At 37.7% G+C, this 15,995-nt stretch overlaps 1 protein-coding gene across 9 annotated transcripts in view; it reads right to left on the bottom strand.

Annotated features, from left to right (window-relative positions):
* LOC128983573 (glycerol-3-phosphate acyltransferase 1, mitochondrial) overlaps positions 1-15,995 on the bottom strand; it is a 223,575-nt gene that overhangs the window by 51,407 nt on the left and 156,173 nt on the right. For all 9 annotated transcript variants that reach the window (XM_054402900.1, XM_054402899.1, XM_054402894.1 and 6 more), the window contains 2 exons: positions 10,649-10,805; positions 9,757-9,941 (listed from right to left, as the gene is read on the bottom strand). In XM_054402900.1, coding sequence (XP_054258875.1) covers positions 9,757-9,941; positions 10,649-10,805 — 342 coding nt within the window. The remainder of the gene's footprint in view (positions 1-9,756; positions 9,942-10,648; positions 10,806-15,995) is intronic.

Here is a 15,995-nt window from a genome sequence, read left to right as displayed (position 1 = left end):
TTGATATAAGCAATGCTTATTTACATATGAAAATGGATGAAGAGAGTAGCAAAATGCAAACACTAAGTACTCATAAGGGGTTGTTCAAAGTAAATAGACTGATGTTTGGGGTTAAGGTTGCTCCATCCCTGTGGCAAAAATTCATGGATTCCTTACTACAAGGTATGGATGGCGTACAATGTTTTTTCGACGACATTTTAGTCCAGGAGTTAACTTACGAAGAAACTCTTCTGAGATTTGAGAAAGTATTAGAAGTTCTACAGAAGCACAACTTACATTTGAATGGGGACAAATGTAAGTTTTTTGAAAAAAGTATCAAATACCTTGGGCACATTATTGATGAAAAAGGTCTACACAAAAGTCCTGAACAAACTGTAGCAATTCAAAGTGCTAGAAGGCCTACGAATGTAAGTGAATTGAAGACATTTTTAGGCTTGGCCACGTACTACAGCAAATTTATACAAAACTACTCAACTAAAGTATATCCTTTGACAAGATTACTTACAAAAAATGCTAAGTTCATCTGGAGCTCTGATTGTGAAAATAGCTTTCAAAAAGTCAAAGAAGAAATAACAAGTGAACAAATTTTAACTCATTTTGACCCCAATCTGACGGTTACTCTTGCAACAGATGCATCACCTGTAGGACTCGGAGCAGTTCTTCCTCACAGACTAGGAAATGGTACAGAAAACCTATTGCATTTGCATCACGCACTTTGACAAAAAGTAACAAAAAGTCTTGATAACCGAACATAAACCCCTTGTGTCCATATTCGATCCTCAAAAGACATTACCTACTATGGCAGCGACTAGAATCTTCAATTACGCTCATTTTCTTTCAGGGTTTGACTATACAGTTGAATTTAGAGGAACAGAAAGACACGGCAATGCAGACTTTTTGTTGAGATTTCCACATGAAAAGTCGCTACCAAACTCAATTGATGATTATTCTGTCTTTCAAATCAACCAATTGGAAACACTCCCAGTAACAAAACAACAGATTGCAGATGAATCACTGAAGGAAGAACACCTTAAAACCATCATTCAAAATTTAGAAGAAGGGAAGAGTCTTGAGAAATTTGGATACAATGATTGTGAATTTACATTACAAGATGGATGTTTATTTAAAGGTAATAGAGTTGTTGTTCCACAAAATTTTAAATCAAAAGTACTTACAGAAATACACTTTGGTCACTTGGGAATAGTTTAAAATGAAGGCTTTAGCAAGAAGCTATTGGCAAGGCATTGATCATGATATTGAACATCTGGCCAAGACTTGTAAACAATGTTGTTTAAAACAAAACAAACCACCTCAAGCGACTCCTCATCCATGGCAAGCCTCTGATGGTCCCTGGCAAAGAATACATATAGATTTTGCTGGGCCTTGTTTTGGAAACAATTACTTTTTTATTGTCGTTGACGCTTACACAAGATGGGTTGAAGTATTTCAAACAAAAAATACTTCTTCTGACTGGTGTGTCACAAAATTAAGACAATTGTTTTCTACTTTTGGAATTCCATTTTCTTTAGTGTCAGATAATGGCAGACAATTTTGTGGACATACTTTTGAAACATTTTTGAAAAACTACGGTGTGTTACACAAGACAAGCGCTCCATTTCACCCTTCTTCCAAAGGTCAAGTGGAGAGATTTGTCCAAACTATAAAGAAAGGTCTACAAGCCATGAAAGATGAAGGAGGGGACATCTATACTTATTTAATACGCAAGCAGGTTTTTTGTGACAATTACTCCTCCGAAACTACTGAACCGATTGATATGTTCTTGGTGTCATTGGAAAGAGTGTAACGTGAAATTGTGCAGGAAACTTTCTTTTTAGGGAAATAATTAGAGGGTGAGGCCCTGGGGCCCTTTAAAGTTTCGTATTTCTCCATAATATTAACATGGGAAACAAATATTGTCATGAAACTCCAGCTGTTGTCAGTTAAAGAGGGAAAAGAAGAACATATGTTAATTGTAAACAGTCAATAAGTTTGCTAATTTAACAGTTAGTTTGCTACAAACATTTACTTACTTGGTTGAAATATTTACTATTTGAATTTGGTTTGGCGTAAATATTACAATAGAAATAAACGAAAGAGCCTGGATAAATTTATATACTAAAAAGAAAACTGAATTAACACTGTGTTGCATTTCTTAGTAATCATTGAAAGAGCCGATTTGCAAACTATGGAAACATAGGAAAGTCTTAGAACACCCCCAAGGAGAAGAAATAGAAATAAGATACATACAAGAAAAATGTTGATTACGGTATATTGATCTATGTACATCTTGAGTATTCCATAATCTTTGAGTCCAATCTTTTAAAAGTCATAAAAAATTATGACTGTTATTTGTTTTAAAATAACGCCTATAATACTTAGTAATTGCTCGATTTCGAGCAACAGGGACACTAGTGGAAATAAAGTTACAAAGATTCTTGATGCAAATGAGACAATCAAGAAACTCCATTGGATCAAATTCTTATTTCCTAATGTTTCAGAGAAATGTGAGAACGAGACTAGATTTGACAATAACAAATAACACGCCTTCAAACAATAAATAAATAAATAAATAAGGTCTTTATTCATGAGCGAATTTCAGTTACAAAACTGTTTTACAAATTGACGTAAGTCAGGACTTAAAATAAAACCTAAATAAAACCTAAATAAATAAATAAAATAAATAAATAAATAACCTAAATAAAAACTAAATAAAACCTCTTATAACTACGAAACAAAGTAAGATTAGTTACAAACTCTTTAGGCGATTCTTAAAACTGTTGTAAGACAGTGCTTTTAGCTTGCAAGGAAGTGCATTGTACTGAGCCGGCCCAAAGTAAGAAAAACCCCTTCTACCAGCATCAAGAACAACCTTTGGTATGTCAAGCAACAAGTCCTGTCTAGTTCTGCGCTCTCTCAAGGCCGACCTCGCTTTCAGTTTTTCCTTCAAGTACTGTGGTGCCTGAGTGACCAGTGTTTTGTGGACGATACATGCAACCTGCTTATCACAGCTCTCTCGGACGGACATTGTATTTGAGATCCTACGGTGACTTGATATATGATCATATTTTTTAAGTTTGTATACAAACCTTAGGGAGCAATTCTGTAGCCTGTGAAGTATCGTGATCTGTTCCTGTGTTAAGCTGTATCCAAAAACAGGTAGGCAGTAATTTAAAGTAGGGAAAATCAGGGATTTGACCAACCTCAACTTGATTTTTGCTGGGAGCAATGTTCTAAACCTATTAAGCACTTTTAATTTTCCTTTTAATTTGAAAACAATGACTTAAAATGTTCAAAGGGAATAAGAGACTTTAAAAAGGGGGAAAGAGTTCAAGCTCATGATTTCAGAGACAAGAAAAACAAGTGGATGTTTGGTAAAGTAAAGAGCAAGGATGGACAGTTAATTTACGTTCTTGAAATGGATGATGGATCTATATGGAGGCGGCATATCAACCACATGTTGCCTTCAAAATTTAAGGGGGAGGATTGATGTGTCCATTCCAAATGTACTGACTTATACTATAATTGTTAATTTACATATGTTCTGTTAATTTGTTATTGTTTATATTATGATTCAGTTACATAATAGAATCTATATATTAATACGCAAGCGGGTTTCTTTTCACAGTCATAACTCGATAACGGTTTGACGGATTTTAACGTTTGAGGTGTCAAATTAAAGGTATTTTCACGTATATGTGCAAATACGTCTCAGAATATTAAGAAAGGGTACCACTTAAGTACACTTAAGGGCTAAAGTTTGGAAGGCGGCGCTATCTGTTGACATTAGATCAAACTCATTTCCTTTTGTTTATAAATAACATATGGACGTAGTTTGAAATAGTTTTTAAGGTTAACCACAGACTGCAGGACTTAAAACTTCCAGAGCAAAGCTAGAATTTATGTTTTGTTTCAATCTGTTAACTAAGTCTAGTTGTGATTAAATAAAGTAAAAATTGAGTTACTACATTTAAATGTTACATTATTAACCCTTTGAGTGCCAACGTCCGGGAAACCGGACGTTTTTAAAACGAGCCAAAAGTGCCAACGTCCGGCCGACCGGACGTTTTTAGAACGAGCCAAAAGTGCCAACGTCCGGCTGACCGGACGTTTCGTAATGATCGAACAGCTGTCATAACAACCGAATAAATACTCGGATTCTTTTAACCCATATATTAACATTGAGTCGAAAGTTGCTAGATGCGATACATCGATTTTCGTTGGTCGAAATATCGAAAATTCGATTTTTACGAAATTTTAACCTAAAAATCGCCAGATCGCGCTCGGCATTTTTAGCGCGACCTTCGGGAAAAATCATCGGCATTTTTTGAGCGTTACTTTTATTTCTCGCCTGGCACTCTAAGGGTTAAAATATCTAACAGAAATATTTTCATATTTTACTAGAGGACCCATGCTGCTCCGCAGGGTTGAATAAATACCATATACGGAAAATAATCAAATTTATGATTTTTTATTGTGTAATACAGTATCATAAACTTAACTATTAAAATGATCAATAGCTTAAATCGAAGCCTATAATTATTTACTAATTATTTTGAAATAATATTTGAGTCTAAAACATAAAAAAAACTTTAAAAAATTATTTTTTATGTTAGTTGCGTTTGCCTGAAACTCGTTCGATTTGAATAACTACAGTAATAGCTTAAATGAAAGCCGGTACTTCACTGAAGGTTGTTACACCAAAATATATAGGATTATATAATTATAACTGGTGAATAAATTTAAGTAAGAATCCGAAAATAAATCTAACTTATGTTTTTTGGTTGAGTAATTCAGTAGATAAATATATGCCGATGCTTGATGTGAAATCTGTGCGTGCATACCTTCAATTTGAGCCCTCAATCATGAAAATCAGTCTGGTAGAAGAGCCAAATGAACTCGGCAAAGAAAAACCAAATTTAACTCCCATAAGAAATACATGGGGAGCAAATGTTGTTTACATATAAGCCGTGGGACTGTAGATAAATATATGCCGATGCTTGATGTGAAATCTGTGCGTGTGGGGACATGTTAACGATTTCGGGGGTGGCGACTAGTGTCAGATGCTCGAGATCTCCGACGCGGTAAACCTCAGCCAAAGCGACGGCACGGCTGAGTGTGAAAGTAACATCTTGACGCGAACCCTGGAAGGCCAACCCAAATCTCCGTACTGAGGCCTATCCGGAAACTAAATGTGCTGTATAGCACGTGGTACTTGAACCTGGCATGTAAACTAGTGTTATATGTTTCAGTGTGGAAAAGTACGTCACAAATTCGACGAAGGTTAAATCGCTCGCTGATTGGCCAGCAGAACCGATTTAACCCCCCTACACATTTAGCCCTGTTACACAAGATAGGATGTTTATTTATAGCCTCCCACTGGAGGCTCGAGGCACAAAAGCTATCTTGACCTTGGGGACCCCCCTACCCTGCCCTCCCTACAAGTTGCGTTGTTTGTTTACTCCAGCGATAAGATAAAATTATTAGTTCTCTAAATCGTAACGCACTTTACATTGTTATAAATTTGCCGCAAGGATAACAAATCAGATCAGATGTGCTTGCGCTAAAAACAATGATGACAAACAGACAATATGCTATATTTTTTCTGATCAATATAAAATAACTTATTCTTAGTCATATCCTGTGGAGATAAGTGTATGGTCCAGTTCTCATCGCCCAGCGTGGGAGCGGAAATGCCGAGATTCCTAGAAAGCGGTGGTTAAACCGAACTGCTCTCAAAGCAAGGTCAGTTAAAACAAACTGTATTATTTTACGATCGAAGGCGGATAATCCGATTATCGGTTATTACGAGGTCAGTTAATAGGGGGTCTACTGTATATTGATGCATGCAAGACAAAGGAGTGTAAGTACAAATGATAAGTCTATGTAATATTTTATCATTTGCCCCTTCTTGCAAGCGACAGATGCTATCTATACCTCTTTATTCTTCAGATGAGTTTTTTTGTAGTTATTAAGATAATCTTGTAAATAGAACTAAGCAAAAATACTATTGTCATTAGGTACCATTCTGTACCATGTTATGTATGATAAAGACAGCTTTTGACTGATGTACGTAATAGTCTATTACGTTACTAGTCCGGAAAATAGGTGTTAACTGGATGTGTGGTCGTACCCATATGAGGACTTAACAGTCACTAACAGTAAGTAGGCTTCTCTGAGGTTATGCTTTTGTTTGTAACCACTCTCATTCATTAGAATGTTAGACTACTTATTATCAAACTTTGTTTGTGATTTATCTTATGATTACAATCAGCTAGTGTCCAGAAAAATTAATTACCATACACCAGCACGTAATGAAATCCAATATTACTTTAAGATGCTTGGTTGAGGTGACAAACCGCTGTTTTCTGAACTAATATCATGTGTGAAAAGTGCACTAAAAAAGTGCTGTGTCGCAAAATACCTATTATTGTCTTGACAAAATAGTAAAGGGGCCAGAAACATGACCACAGAATTGCCAAATCGTGGTTAAAAAGCTATAATGCGAGAAGTCCAAACTGGCACAGGAAACACAAAACTTTACAACTATATACACAAAACATTAGAATATTTTACTGTCACTGGCAGCATTTTCAACCAAGGAAGAGGCTCTAGCTTCCTTAGTTGAAAATGCTGCCAGTGACAGTGAAATATTCTAATGTTTTGTGTATATAGTTGTAAAGTTTTGTGTTTCCTGGGCCAGTTTGGACTCTTTCCCATTCAGGTAAGCCTGCTATCCTCTCAAAAACTCCTAAAAACCTAGGCCTTTGTGGTTTATGCTACACCCTTATAATGCGAGAAGATGAGGCAAGTTAAGATAACAAATTGCTGAATTGTTTTATTTAGAGGTGGGCCGATACCGATACTCGATACCAAAATACTCTCGATACCAGCAGTATCGAGGTATCGTCGATACTCGATTATTGCCTGTTTTGGGTTCGATACCGATACTGACACTGAACCACTGAATGCTACGAATCGGTGCGGATCAAGTCAGTTCAGAGCGGGTAAATTGCCGTTGCCGTTACGAATCTTAGCTGTTTGCCTACTCAGTTAAATATACTCGCAACTCGAGTCGAGTAGTAGAGGTTAAGCTGATTTCGTTGATATTTGACAAGTAAATAACAAGAAAGGAAAATGTTTGAGTTTTATTTAATCCCTTAATCCCTTTCAATATTGACATACTAGGCCTAATAATAATCAGCAGCCTAGACATCGCTTGCGTCATCCATTTCACTGACAGCGACAGCTGACACTAGGTGATAGTGATAGGTAGTGGTGTGCAGCGAGTGCGATGCATTGAAATTTCAATTCGATGCATCGAATCCCGATTCGATCCAGCATGCATCGATTTGGTCACGATGCAGTTCTAAAAAAGGATGTATCGATTATCGTCATCGATACCACCATCCATTGGTTACCACTTGGACATTGGTATCGGTACCAACACTCGATTGTCAAAAGTCGATTCCGATGATACCAACATCCGTCAGGGATAAATATTTTATTTTAACATTTATTTACTTTATAGCTACAGTATTAGTTTTGTAATCACGGTTAACAATTTTCATAGCCAACTTAGAAACTATCTAGTTCAAAACAGCGACGGTGCCGGTGACATTGTTTAGCTTCAGCTCATTGCACAACACAATCTACATTTCAAGATGTCAGACTCAACTCATGAGACAACCGGCGCGCGAATGTCATCGTCGTATGATTAGGCTTGCTTTATATTGCGCCAAAAAGTAGGTCCATATTATCTGTACTATCTACCTGATTAAAGAGTTTAGTAAAGTTTTAAGGGCTAAATGTATTTATTGAAAAATATCATAAGCCTTAGTCCAGGTCGATTTTGTAATGTTATGACGAATGATGAATGTTGACAATAAAAGTATGTAACAACAGTTCTCATTGGTCAGGAGGCGACAATGCACTACCATGTCAGCCAATCGACTTTCGTGTTTCAATGGAGCAAATGACGATTGCTTAGACATCATTTTATGTGCTTATTGTGGTTGGGAAGGGTATCGATAAATATCGTGATTCGAGATCCGATATGTAGGACGTGTTTGTTTATAAATAATGAGTATTAAAGTATAAAAACTGGGTTACAGACAGGTTCAAAACATCGATTGTTCCGATCCATTGTTGACACCCCTACACGCAGGTTATTGTGACGTCGTGCATAAGGGCCAGGCAGTCCGGTTCACAGTGAATCCACTCTGCCGAACCTATACTCTTGGTATCATCGGGAACATAGTCAAACACTTTTGTTACTAAATAAAACTATGGCATGTTTTATAAAAGCACTCTTTTGGAGATTCTAGTCCCAAAACATAATCTTTATTGTAGGCTAAAAGTAAAACCTATCTATTGCCATACTTTTCTCCACAGACGTCGACTTATTCTACAACGCCTTTAAAAAATACCAGGTTTCAGTCAAAATACTTTTGTAAAAATTGACAATGTGCTGTTTTAGCACAGTCCTTCCTTGACCACGATCGTTTTTACTCACTAGAGAAAAGACTCTCCTTATAGGCCAAGATGTATGTAATTTTTATAAAAGTATAACTGCAATTGCTTTTAAAAATAAATACAAAAACTGTCAAGTGACTTAGATTAATACTTTTAGCCTATTTATAAATTAGAGGAAACTTTATTAGATCTTATCATAGTCAAATTCAAAAATTTACAGTGTTTTAAAATAATTAACACTCAGAAACTTTTGTGTAATGGAAATCTGCCAAGCGACTAAGGCCGAGGGTGAGGGAGGGCATGTGAACCAGGCTTTAGAGCAAACTTTCTCTTTTCCTACCCCATGTCCTGTTAGACGGTGGGCGGGGCTTCAAACTAATAAACACTCAGTTCATTCATTCACAGTAGAGAATAGTTTTTGTAGCAGTGACGTATGTCTCTTGTCTGCTCTTCATATAATTATAAGCTCTTTTGAGAAATTATAAGTGATAATCTTTATTAAAAGTAAGTGAAAAACTGTTGACATTTTCAAGGAAGAAAAGTTAAGAAATAAAAGTGTTTAAAATAAAAAGGTCGTTAGATTAGTTATTCTGTATTTCAAAAATATCCTCATTTATGAATGTGTTTTCAGCTAGACTTGGTGACTTTTTCATAGTTAAACAAATTTTGAAGATATATAACTGTTTTTCATACAACTAGTGAGAAACTGTCATTATATAGGAAGTTCGTTTTTACTCTCTTAGAAAAAACTTACAGTACAGAGTATTTGTAGGCCAAGATGGCCATGAGGCCATGAGGCCCTCGATGGTAGGCCATGAGTTAACTAAGACAATTGATGCAATTTCAAATAAATACAAAAACTGACAAATGACAGATAAATACTTATATAAGCCTATTTTTAAATTAGAGTAAACTTTATTAGATCTCATGCTTTAGTCAAATTCAAACATTTACAGTAGGCCTATTTTAAAATAAACACTTATTTCCATGTATTTGCAATTGTTTTTTGCAATTAATAATAAACCTTTAACACCAAAATATAAGTTTGATACACATACATATTGTGTTTTTTTATGGTATAACAGTTTATAATATTATTAGTGGATGAAACTGTGCAAAAAAGATAGGTATCGGAAGTATCGGTATCGATAGGTATCGAGAGTACTTTGGTGGTATCGGTATCGACAATTTTTGGTATCGTCCCATCTCAACATTTATTCAACTTATTCAATTTATTCGTTTTATTCAACATTTAACATACAGAATAAAAAGTGTAACATTTACCGCATGGTTGATGACATCAACAGAGTCTCCTACAAAGCCACAGTCACGGTCTGTTAAACTGAGGAGTGAACGAAGCTTGTCTAGCGCCTCTGCTATCATGTCCACTTTACCACCATCTCGGAACACGTGCAACAACAGGAAACTGACGGCATTGGTGGACATCACAGCGGTGGATCTGCAACAGTCTGTAATCGACGATAAGTTGATTAATTTAACACGTTCGCTGCTGAAAACCTTTACACAGGCGCTCCTAAACTGCGGCGAGGCCCGGGCGGAGCCCTGGCGTGCTACTTAATTTAGCGGCCGCTATTGGCATTCCATTGAAATATCTCAGTAAAACGAATCACAAAAGAGCAGTGGGGATTGGTCTGCATTACCCCGAAAGTAGACGTAGTTTACTGAAACACCCAAAGGTAGCAGCACTGCCTGGATCAATAACCAGAGTCTTTGTAATATGGCTCAAATAGAGAAAATCCCCGAAAACGGGACAAAAGCATTGCCAGACGGGATTTTTACTGGAATGTTTAGTACCAACCTACACAAAAACAAAGCTAGTATTCTAAGCTACAGCCTGGCAACAATCACATTGTCGCCAGCCGAGTGCAGGGCCCAGACAGACACAATATTTGGCAGGCGAGCACACTACTGATATAGCAGTAGGCCCCGAGCAGTGCCAGTGCCGCGCTACTGCTATAGCAGTAGGCCGCAACGAAAGTGTTAAGCAAGAGGTAAAATTACTGATAGCTCAATTTGAAAATAACAGAAATTATTTTAAATTTAGACAACATTTCAAAGATGCCGGCATTTTCATTGATCTAGAATTTTCCAAGAGAGACGAGGGAATCGGGAAATGCTGAAATGATGAATATATTACCTTAACTTAACTACTTACCAAATATAATATGCCTGGCAATGCTGTCTACTAGCTGCCTATGCTCCTCCACCACTACATCTGTACCATACAGGGAAGCTGTTGAAGGGACACTGTGTAGGATCTTTTTCTTGTTGGTTTTAGGTACAATCTTGCTTTGGAATGTACTTACTAATTCCTGAGAACAAAATAAAATATTACAATACACAGAGGCAACAAATTCACAAAACAAACCATTATTTATCAACTATTCCAAGCTTAACTGATTTATTATGATTGTGTTATTGTTTAGTTCTTAACTGATTTATTATGATTGTGCTTTTTTTATGTACCATATTATTTCCAATAAAGCAGCTCATGGTTATTTCCCGTGACGTCATATCACGCCACAATCACACCACCTTTCCGAACGCAGTCTAAATCCCCTCTCCTCACGTCAGCCCACACCATGTCTTAGACCCGTCAACATCATATACCCTTTGCGGCCCTCTGAGCCTTTTTAAAATGTAACCAGTGTATTTACTTACAACACCCCATCCCTGACCCTAAACGTACAGTACGATGCCGACGTACTGTACAACTGGCGACGAGAAATACGGAATAGTATCACGTTTTAAAACGTAATTCGCGAACAAAGTGACATTGCAAGTGAACAAAGTGACAGTGCAAGTGAACAAAGTGACAGTGCAAGTGAACAAAGTGAAAGGAACGTCAAACAACCGGGAATATTGACTCAGACTCATATTCTTGGCGGAAACGTTATCGTCAGTGTAGAAAGGTACACCTAACATTACTTTATTCTTTGTTTTATGGACGTAATATTAGACTACGGACAGTTAAATAAGTGTAAAAAAGGCACTAATGCTGTTGAATGAAAGTTTTTTTGAGCAATTCGGACAGTTAGCGCAAACATATTTTTCAACAAACATGGCAACAATTGGTAATATCGGTCCTTTTGACAGCGCCGAAGAAACTTTGGCAATCGTATACAGAGCGATTTGAACTTTTTGTAGACTGCAACGGGATTAATGCCACAAAGAAAGCGAGCACACTACTAACGGTAATGGGAGTCAGGACGTATAAATTGTTAAAGGACTTAATCACACCGGATAAACCTTCGTCCAAGACGTACGAGGAAATTGTAAACACGGTCGATAAACATTTACAACCGAAACCGTCATTTATTACAGAACGTTTTAAATTCAGCCGCAGACATCAGTTAGAACACGAAACAGTGAGTGATTATATCGTACAACTAAAGCAGCTATCGCAGCATTGTGAGTTTGGAGACAAGCTTCCAGACCATCTACGAGACAGACTGGTATCAGGCCTCAAGAACCACCACATCCAGAGACGACTGCTGGGGGAGGAGAACCTGACCTACGACAAGGCAGTACAGCTGGCAAAGTCAATGGAGTTCACCGAGAAAGGAGCAGCCTAAATGACGCTTAATCCAGGACGACTTCAGCGCCTCAGCCAGACGACAAGGACAGCACCGAGCGGAAGCGGAGGAAAATTCGCAGCCAACAGAAGTTTGGCAACGTCACAGCCCCGGGAATGCAACTGCTGTGGAAAGAACAATCACAATACTCTGCAATGTCGGTATCGTGAGTACAATTGCAATTTCTGTAAGAAGAAAGGACATCTTGAGAAAGCAAGTAGATCTAAGAGTAGAAGTGTAAATAAGCCCCATTTTAGTAAACGGTATAACAATGTATCTAAGACTAATGGACAGGCTAGGGGAGGAAATAAGTCGTATTTTAATTCAAAGTACAGTAATGCTAATGCTAGGCAACATTATGTCACAGAAAATGCCCTGAACAAAGTGTAGAAGAAGACATGGTATATGACATATCTAACTTATTTCAGGTACAGGGAGTAGAAGTTAGGAAAAAAGTAGAACCAATTAGAGTGCAATTAGAGGTAGAGAGCAAAAAGATCCTTTTTGAAATTGATACCGGAGCTTGTGTGTCAGTTATATCTGAAAAAGATTACAAAGTAAAGTTATGTCATGTAAAGTTACTACCAACAAGCTTAGTTCTTAGTTCGTACACTCACGAAAAGATCGTACCTATCGGTAAACTATGTGTAAATGTAAAACATGAAGGCATTTGTATATTGTCCCTAACGGTGCAAACCCATTAGGTAGGGATTGGATGAAAGCACTGCAGCTAGTTTTTAGTATCCCAAATAGTAGTAAAGTAAACAATGTTCAATCAGCTGTGGATGACAGCTCAGTTGGTACACCTGTCAGCTGTTCTGCTAGCAGAATGGTCAACACTAGCGCGCCGACTGAGGTGGCCGATACCGCAGTTACCAATGTAAACAAACAAACAAACGTCACAGTACATCAGCAGGGTAAGCAGCTAGTTAAACAGTTGTATGAGGAATTCCCTGATGTTTTCACAGACAAGCTAGGTTGTTTTAAAGGAGAACCAGTCAAACTTAAACTAAAACCTAATGCAACCCCTAAATATCATAAGCCAAGGACCTTACCTTTCACACTTAAAAATAAAGTAGAAGCAGAACTAGCACGTTTAGAAGCTGAGAGTATTATTTCACCAGTAACCACAAGCCAATGGACTACCTCTATAGTACCAGATTTGAAAACAAATGGTCAGTTAAGATTGTGTGGAGACTATAAAGTAACGCTAAATCCTTTCTTAGAGATAGACAGACATCCTTTACCTAAGATTGAAGAATTGTTATCAAGTTTGCAAAATGGAGACAGGTTTTCTAAAATAGATTTGTCACAAGAGTATCAACAACTAAGACTAGATGACGAAAGTAAAAAGTTATGTACAATTAGTACCCATAAGGGCTTGTTTGAGTACAATAGATTATGTTATGGCATATCATCTGCTCCTGGTATTTTTCAGCGCATAATGGAGCAAACCTTACAAAGAATACCAGGTGTAGCGGTAATTCTAGATGACATTCTTGTAACAGGACAAAATGACTCTGAACACATTAGTAAATTAAAGTTAGTTTGTAAACGACTACAAGACAATGGTTTCACATTTCACAGTCAGTAAAAGTAAATGTAAATTTTTCTGTGAAAGTTTAGAGTATCTAGGGTTTGTCATAAGCAAACGAGGGTTGGAAACTTCACAAGACAAGGTCAAAGCCATTGTAAACGCCCCAGAACTAAAAGATGTTACCCAATTAAAAGCATTTTTAGGCTTAGTTGAGCGGAGCGAGCGAAGCAAGCGAAGCGAGCGAAGCTCTTATACGTCAACTCTTATGCATTTCGTAATACGCAAACTCCTCCTAGACGGCTGAATCAATCGTTTTCAAATTTTGCATGGTGATAAAGACCATATTAGTGAGTGCCAATATCTATATGGCGTTAAAAAAGTCTCTCAGGAATCCACCCCACTGGGTCTCAAAGTTTCAATGTAATCCTTATGGATGCAGTATTTGACACATAAACAAAGACATATGATCAGCTGTTGACTTTTGAATGCAGTAGATAAAGAAATAGCTGATAACATTATTCCACAGATATTAGAACAGAAACGGTACGGATCATAAATATAATCAAATGACAACACTAGCTTTAGGTCCGTGACGTATGTAGTGGTGAAGGAAGTAGTAAAGGTGAGCAGGCTGGAGTGTGGAAACTGTTTATGACGATTAGATTAAGGTATCTGCATTCCTAAAATTCTATGGGAAGGGAGGAAAACAGGTCCGCGACCTAGGAAGTGGTGAAGGAAGTAGTAAAGGCAAGCAGTCTGGAGTGTGGAAACGGTTTATTACGATTAGATTAAGGTATCTGCATTCCTAAAATTCTATGGGAAGGGAGGAAACAAGGTCCGCGACGTAAGAAGTGGTGAAGGAAGTAGTAAAGGCGAGCAGTCTGGAGTGTGGAAACTGTTTATGACGATTAGATTAAGGTATCTGCATTCCTAAAATTCTATGGGAAGAGAGGAAAACAGATCCGCGACGTAAGAAGTGGTGAAGGAAGTAGTCAAGGCGAGCTGTCCGGAGTGTGGAAACTGTTTATGACGATTACATTTAGGTATCTGCAATCCTAAAATGCTACTGGCAGGGAAGGAAACAGGACCGCGACGTAGGAAGTGGTGAAGGAAGTAGTACAGGCAAGCAGTCTGGACTGTGGGAACTGTTTGTGACCATTAGATTAAGGTACAGTATCTGCAATCCTTAAATGCTATGGGAAGGGAGGAAAACAGGTCCGTGACGTAGAAAGTGGTGAAGGAAGTAGTTAAGGCAAGCAGTCCGGACTGTGGGAACTGTTTGTGACCATTAGATTAAGGTATCTGCAATCCTAAAATGCTATGGGAAGGGAGGAAAACAGGTCCGTGACGTAGGAAGTGGTGAAGGAAGTAGTAAAGGCAAGCATTCCGGACTGTGGGAACTATTTGTGACGATTAGATTAAAATATCTGCAATCCTAAAATGCTATGGGAAGGGAGGAAAACAGGTCCGCGACGTAGGAAGTGGTGAAGGAAGTAGTCAAGGCGAGCTGTCCGGAGTGTGGGAACTGTTTATGACGATTAGATTAAGGTATCTGCAATCCTAAAATGCTACGGAAAGGGAGGGAAACAGGTCCGCGATGTAGGAAGTGGTGAAGGAAGTAGTAAAGGCGAGTTGTTCGGAGTGTGGGAACTGTTTATGACGATTAGATTTAGGTATCTACAATCTTAAATTGCTATGGGAAAGAGAGGGAAACAGATCCGCGACGTAGGAAGAGGTGAAAGAAGTAGTAAGGTGAGCAGTGTGGAGTGTAGGAACTGGAAACCGTTTGTAGCAGTTTTAATGCATCTGTAATGCTGAAATGCTATGAGAAGGGATGGAAGCATGTCCACGAAATAGGAAATGGTGAAAGAAGTAGTAAAGGCTAGCAGTATGGAGTGTGGGAATGTTTGTGGCAATTAGATTAACGTATCTAAAATACTAAAATGCTATGGGAAGAGAGGGAAACAGGTCCACGAAGTAGGGTGTGGTGAAGGAAGTAGTAAAGGTGAGCAGTGTTGAGTTTGGGAATGGATTAATGTATCTGCAATGCTAAAATGCTACGGGAAGAGACTGTAGACTGTATGTTAAAATGATTACGAAGCACGAATTGATACATATTTTTGATACATGCAATCGTTTACAATAGAAATTTACAACTGAGTTGACAACAGCTGATTTTTACTCCATAGAGGCTAAAAACGATTTTTACTCCCTAAATATTAAAAATGCTACTTTAGACCCTCAACTACTGTTTTTACTGCAGTATGACAAAAACAATATAATATGAACCCTTGACGACTCCGCTCAATTTTGTGGATGCCTCTGCGAATGCCACCTAGTTAACTACTACGCTCGTTTCATACCTAGAATCTCAACCATACTTACCCATA

This window comes from Macrosteles quadrilineatus, unplaced genomic scaffold, assembly GCF_028750875.1.
Source record: "Macrosteles quadrilineatus isolate MER2022 unplaced genomic scaffold, UCM_ALF_1.0 Scaffold_1__1_contigs__length_201487025, whole genome shotgun sequence".
NCBI classification, from domain to species: domain Eukaryota; kingdom Metazoa; phylum Arthropoda; class Insecta; order Hemiptera; family Cicadellidae; genus Macrosteles; species Macrosteles quadrilineatus.
The sequence above is the reverse complement of the archived record's forward strand: the minus strand, read 5'-3'. Positions and strand labels throughout refer to the sequence as shown.